A 6,630-nucleotide genomic window follows, 5' to 3' on the forward strand; every position below is an offset into this window, starting at 1 on the left:
CTTCGCTGGAAAAGACTGTTCACTCTCCTGGTGAAGTTACAGACAGAAGGGAGTGTTTTACAGCCATGACTCTGTTTTCTAAGGATTTGAATGATTTATTGTGAAATGCACTAGATTTTCTCTCCAGGTTGCTGCTGATTACTGTCATTATAATCTGGTTTGGAAACAAAGAACAATGATTTATGGATAAAGAATTCATTTGTTGACAGAAACTACAGTAACGGCGTCACTACTGTTAAACACACGAGAGTGACGTAATGAGTTTTGAGTTATTTGCTGACACAAGATTTAGGCCTGTTTATTTTCACCTTTACATTTCTAAGGGATAAGATTTTCCCAGAAGGCTCTCGTACTGTTGAGTTGCATGTGATTTTATAGCGAAGCGCTTTGATGTTAATGTTGTCTGATTAAAGGATCCTGACACTGACTGTTTCCCGTGATCTGAAGGCGAGCCGGACGTCTCCGCCGCATCGAGTTTCTCTGTCAGGTGTTAGAAGTAGATCACTCCATATATCTCTGACACCTCGACTGTTGATGGAAACTTGACCTGCTGTCCATGTGAACCGTCTTGTTCTGCTTGTTCCGCTGGTTGTCTGATTTCTTGACAGCGTTTATGAATTAATTATAGGAGGGTAATTTGTCATGCATTTCCATGGTGGCACGAAACTTAGAAACAGCAGTTGCTGTAAAGTAATACTGTTCACTGAGTTCTGAAATATTTCAGCGTGGTTAACTTAAGTTTTTTTATAATGCATATTGTTTCCAAGCAGGTTTACATAAAATGCTTGTTTTAGTGTTTCAATTTAGGAATGATCAATTACTAATGACTTTGTACTGGTTAAAATGAACTATATCACTACCGTGTCTGCTTTGATAGATGGCAATATCACTATCAAACAACATCATGACGTGTTTCTCCAGTGGTTACTGTACTCTCTTATTGTCCGTTTGCTGTGATTCTGAAAGACTGGAGGATTTAATGGCTCAAATATCCTGATACACAATAGCAGGGTGTGTCTCTAAACTCTTATATTTGTCTGGCAGGTTTGCCTGGGTTTGTATTGAAGTCAGGAGAGAAAAGCTGTTGTTCCAGTCCTTGATAAGAGTACATGTCTCCTTCACTTCACTTTTATTATGCTTTAATGCTCAGAGCGGCTCTGTTTGCAGTAAACGCCGGTCTGTTAAAGTCATCAGTCCCTGCCTGTCACTGGAGAAGGACGAGAGCAAAAGGGCGAACCGGTTTCTTGACATGATCAGGGTCTCGCTCTTCAGCAGAAGAAGACTTTGATCCTCATAAAGTTTGCAGAGGATTATTCATAATGTTTGTTTTAATGTACAGTTCAAGTAGTACCTGAAGTGCAATTTATGACTGGAAAAGCTGTATAAGTTTGTAAGTATGAACTAAAACTAAAAGTGATGTTGCACTATTTAAAAGCCAGAATTAAAGGGGCTTCATTAAACAATGCAAACATTTCAGAAGAACAGAATATTTTCCAGAAAAATACCAAAACCAAGAAACTGGCCAAATGAATCATTTTCTGACAACCCTTTATTTTATAAAGATGGTAAATCTGAAGTTTACCTTTCATATGTACAAGTTAAAAGTACAAATACATAAATCATGTATAAAGTGCTCATAGAAATGCATCAAATTAAAAACGTTTCCCTGATGAATGACTTCATTTCTCAGCCAGTCCAAATATGAAGGTTTGGTTAAAAACTGCTGCTTTTCTCCTTCTTCGTCAGACTCTCGTGGAAGAGAAGCACCTGCGGAGAGAAACGCTTTGAGTCTGACGGCATCAGAAACACATTTCCACAGAACTGCATCTATCATTTTAAAATATAAACATTTAAAACATCCTAACTTTATGCAAAATGGTACAAGAAGCTGAACATCAGCCTGACCCTGAATCACACAAGCTATAGTTGTAGGCCATTTCTGTTACTGTTATGCAGTCAATTTTGTGATTTTCCCCATCATTCATATGCATACATTTATATATATATAATATGCGTATGTATGTATGTGTATATATATATGTGTGTGTTTAATAGTGGAGTGAATTGAATAATTATTTCACTTTAGTTTGAAGATGCTACAATATCTTCTGACATGAAGAAACTTCTTAAATCGATACTAACATGTTTAACTGGTAAACAAACTTTCCACCCTGATAGTCTTTTGTAATATCACTTTAACAAACGATAAGTGCACTACATCAAATGATTAGGAATCAAAAATAAAATGGAAGACCAAACCCAGAAGATCCTCTGAGAGAGAGTTAAGCAGAGGATGAGGAGCTGAAGAAGAGACAGATTCAGTGTTCATATCAGAGATTTCAGATGTTCTCCAGGATGTGACGTCATTCTTTCTATTCTATTCTATTAGTTTCTCTCACTACAAAACCTTCTATCCTCGCAGATACAAATTACATAAATCAGTACAATATTATCAGAATTTCAGAGGATGGTTTAATATATCTTCTGACACCTTCAGTCCCTTTATTTCCACCCTGTTCAGTTTCAGCCTGTTTATTTTCTTGCCTTTGTGTAAATGAGTGATTTTAGCATCTTTCTGAAAGTCTGCTATAGATTTTCATAATTTATTTGATAAACATCCTTAAATCTACAGGCGTGCGTCGCGTTACTCCCCGTGATGTGAACAGAAGTCGGTTGCGTTAGATGGACCGCGTACCGGTTCGGTGTCAGAGGACTCGTTCCTGTTTCCCGAACATCTCGGAGTTCTTCAGGATCTCCAGCTCCACCGTCTTCTCATCGCAGCTCCTCTCGTACGCTTCATTGACGCGTCCCGCCGTTCCCGAGTTTTCCCACGTTATCCGCGTCGGAGCGTGATGTGTCACATCGCCGTTCTTCCCGTTATCGATGCGCTTCTCTCGGGCTTCCAGAGGCTTTTTCCCGCTCTTGGACAGGCGCTCGGAGAGTTTCCGCGCCCAGTGCGCAAAGTTATCAAAGGTGGTTTTCTCCAGATCCTCCGAGGAAACTTTAATATTCCCCGTGTACCACATGACCCACCAGAAGAGACTGAGGAACACTATTAAGGAGCCAGTGTAGATTAGAAAGTCTCCGTAAAATCTGCCGTCCAGTCGCAGATTGGCAAAAATCCCGACTAAAAGCAAGACGAACCCGGTGATATCAAACGCGAGCCCGAGGGCGAATAACGCGGCGCAGCCCCCGACGCACTCTGGGGCCATGACGCTCCTGAGACAAACATCAAACAAGCGCACAAAACGCGCTCGCATTTACTTCTCTTTACACCTGTGAAATACACCTGCTCGTAGCACCGCCCTGCGTGTGACGTCACCCAGGACGAACCTGGAAGTGCGCATGCGCTCTCTGACACGCGGAGTTGTTTTGAACGTGAACGAAGCTTTCAAGTTGAAACACGTTAAATAACGTTCGTGCACCGCAAACCTGGGCTGCGTTTCCAAGCGAACTCAGAGTTGCCAACAGAGTTCAATAATAACGATGCTTTCGGGAAACGCCCCCTGAGCGTGATTGTTGCTCCGCGCATGCGCATTAGCGTTCTCTTTGATCCTGGGGAATTTGAAAAAGTTGTTTTTCCAAGGTAAGGTTTTCACTTCACCAGTTGCTTATTATGGGTACATTGGTCATGGGTTTGATTGATGAAACAAAGAGTGAATTAATCATTAAACAATAAAACAGTTTTGATTTTGTGTGAAAATGATTTTTATCCACTTTGTAAAAGTGCCTGACGTCATTCAACAAACAGTTTTGCTCCTTGTGATGTTTTATTTCAAAGGCTTCTTGTTTACCAGGAGAAAACAAGATGAATGTGTGAAAAAACAAAGAAAAATGAAGGTAAAGTGTCATTCCTAATCAAGAGTGTGAAAATGTGATTTAATTGGTAAAACTTTACAATAATGTTAATGTCGCTGATGAGCAGCACATTCGATACAGTATTTATTCATCTTTGTTAATGCTGTAAAATGCAACTTCATTTAAATAAATTTTCGATTTTAATAATGCATGATTAAAAATGCTGAAATTAACCCTAACCTATAATAAATGCTGTACAAGTATTTTTCATTGTTAGTTTGTTAATGCAATTAAATGATAACATTAATTGCATTATTTTTAGCCTATGATACAAACATGCTAGCCATTAAATTGGCTCGTGAAAAAAGGACTAGGCTTTTTTATTTTTAATAATGTCCTGTGTAATGTTATACAGAAGTGTCTGACTGAAACCTGTACCGGAAGTTTGTTGTGTCGCTGATGTAACCGGCAGATGGCGCTAGTGATCTTCGCGAGCAACTGCAGACATGTGCTGTGATATAATCAGATCTCAAACATGGCACCACAAAGTGAGCAAAATCATTCATTTATACGCCCGTTTCCGCCGTATGAGTAAATATTATAACATTATAACACCCGTGAAGCTCAGAGCACGTCTCGGTGATGTTTAGAGAATCCCTTCATCTGCATTCAGAGAGATGATGCCAGCCGATACTGTCTTCTGACTAGGACAAGCATAATAAGGTGTTGGAAATAATTATGTCCTGGGGGACCAAAGCTAGTGAAAGCTTGTATTTTTCTAAACTGTTCATTGAATATATCCAAGAAGCGAACGCTGAACTGAGCAGGAAAGTGACACAGTCAAAGATGTTTAGCTCTTCCCACGGCAGTATTGAAATGCAGACAATAAACCACATGTTAATGTAGGAGTGACGGGATGCAGACGAGCTCTGGGACGGATCATAGAGTAGATACAGCAGTAAAGTCAGTCAGAAAGACTGAAGATGTTCTCTTCACCTGAACGCTGGTGTGCTGCAGCTGAAGCGAAACTCTCTGTCATGGACTGCATTGCAGGGTGAGAGTGGCCATTTTGTTGGAAGCTGTGAGATTCACAATAGCTGTATATCATGATGTGTATTGAGATAATCACTGGAGGACGGTAACTCATTCATTACTCAAAGAGGCTAAGCTGTTCTTTTAATAGCCTGAATCTTGATAATTCTGTAAAAAACAATATTTTTCCTCGATAGCTTGCAGCAGCAACACTCATTTCTCCCGATCAAAAGATGGCATATTTTCAGTACTAAAACATCTTGTAAGATTTCAATTGTTCTGTTTTGTGATCGGCGTGTCGATCATCTCAGGAGAACGTCACCTACTGTCTCTGATTGAATGTTTTTACAAGATCCCAAAGCCTATTGGAAATGATGTCAAATATTTATTTTTCCTAGAACAGCTTTTGTGAAGAACAGATCTACGCTGCATAATTCAGCGTCAGAAGATGAATGAAGACAGCGATGGCTCTGATCTCATTACAGGAGAGATTCTCAGCTTGAAGAATCAGAGCCGATCTCCAGACGTAACAAGACAAATTAGGTCTTTCACAGCTCTTTCTAATCAGGCCTCAGAACGGACCTCCGTTTACAGCAGGTGGTCCAAAACTTCACATTTCAAAATGTCAGATCTCAGTGCTTGGAGCCGGGGATCTTTCCAGAGAGTCTGCCTTCCTCCAAGTCTTGATTTCCCAGAGGATCTGTAGCTCTGACACGCTTGAGCTTCCCGAGCATTTAAGCAGACATTCTGCTATCAGAGGCATCGCTGCTGCCCGCCTCGCTCTCTCTTACCTGCAGCTTTCCCAAACGTATGACAGTCTCACGGAATCAGATGTTTCCTCGGACGAGAGCCGCCTGAAACACCAGCGAGTCGTGCATCATATCGAGGAGACTCGAACGGCAAGGCTGTCATCTCTGGATCTGTTGACGCTGCAGGCAGCGTTTTGTGACTTCCAGGGTCAAAGTGCACCGGCTCTTAGCGTCAGTCCTTCCGCGTCCCCAAGGTCGCTTATTTATCGCGGATGGCCATGCGGCTCTAAGCTCTCGTCGTCACTAATCACAGCTGAATGTTTACACTCGCCGTTCATCACCTTCCTGAGAGCTTTCATATCAGCCGTGCCACAGCACAATAATTCAGAAAAAAGGAGTGGGAAGGGAAGGAGGCTAATTTGTTTTTTTATTATCCTTCTCAGTGACGGCTTACCGCTAGGATTTGTGTGGTAGTTGAAGAAATCCTTCGAATAATAGCTAAAGTGTAAGTGCTGTACACGTTGAACGCGAGAGCCACGTATCTTATCTGACAGCGGCGTGATGAATGTCACTTCTTAATCAGGCTGAAAGACGATGCGCTGGCGTCCCGTGACACGTGCGTGTTTCCATCAGCTCGTCTGATACATACGTGCGTTTGGGCCGCAGCTCCGTCCTGCTCGTCCCACGCTAGAGTCGATCCCTACGCCTTTGATTTCGCAGCGATAAACACGAGGCCTGCAGCTCGAGGACAGAAACAGAGATCAGTCTTATCTCTCCGAACAGATCCTCACACAGCAGGTTTATCTAAACGCACAGTTGATTCATCCATCTGGGGTGATTATGATTTTGTCGTCATTCCTGGCTATTCTTTTTATTGCTATCTGTGAATTGAAGCCCACATGAGGTGTTTAGCTGCATGTACGCTGATAAAGCCCATCCGTACAACAAGTGTAACTTCTGCCTGCTGACAGCTAACCTGTATTGTGTTGCCAACTGTAATTGATGGAATAGACTCAAACCACTGCATTCATCAGGAGCCAACTTCAATTTA

The 6,630-nt window shown here is 41.6% G+C and overlaps 1 protein-coding gene and 1 long non-coding RNA gene across 3 annotated transcripts; one reads left to right on the top strand and one right to left on the bottom strand.

Annotated features, from left to right (window-relative positions):
• Window positions 1-1,531: 1,531 nt before the first annotated feature.
• On the bottom strand, window positions 1,532-3,328 carry LOC125255921 (transmembrane protein 238-like). Its single transcript, XM_048171459.1, has 2 exons — window positions 2,696-3,328; window positions 1,532-1,767 (listed from the first exon to the last, which is right to left on the bottom strand). Exon 1 carries the CDS (start codon window positions 3,258-3,260, stop codon window positions 2,706-2,708), a length of 555 nt encoding a protein of 184 aa, XP_048027416.1. The 5' UTR covers window positions 3,261-3,328; the 3' UTR covers window positions 1,532-1,767; window positions 2,696-2,705.
• A 31-nt stretch (window positions 3,329-3,359) lies between these two features.
• Window positions 3,360-5,277, top strand: LOC125255922. 2 transcript variants are annotated; one of them, XR_007182031.1, is made up of 3 exons: window positions 3,360-3,586; window positions 3,782-3,840; window positions 4,214-5,277. It is a non-coding gene; the product is annotated as an uncharacterized LOC125255922 (long non-coding RNA). The 2 variants fall into 2 exon arrangements; XR_007182030.1 differs by having other exon boundaries at window positions 3,360-3,840.
• The last annotated feature ends 1,353 nt before the right edge of the window (window positions 5,278-6,630 follow it).

This window comes from Megalobrama amblycephala, linkage group LG20 (genome assembly GCF_018812025.1).
Source record: "Megalobrama amblycephala isolate DHTTF-2021 linkage group LG20, ASM1881202v1, whole genome shotgun sequence".
NCBI classification, from domain to species: Eukaryota; Metazoa; Chordata; class Actinopteri; order Cypriniformes; family Xenocyprididae; genus Megalobrama; species Megalobrama amblycephala.

Excerpts from the sequence above, each read along its gene's own strand:
- LOC125255921 (XM_048171459.1), bottom strand. The coding sequence starts at position 3,260 with ATGCGAGCGCGTTTTGTGCGCTTGTTTGATGTTTGTCTCAGGAGCGTC.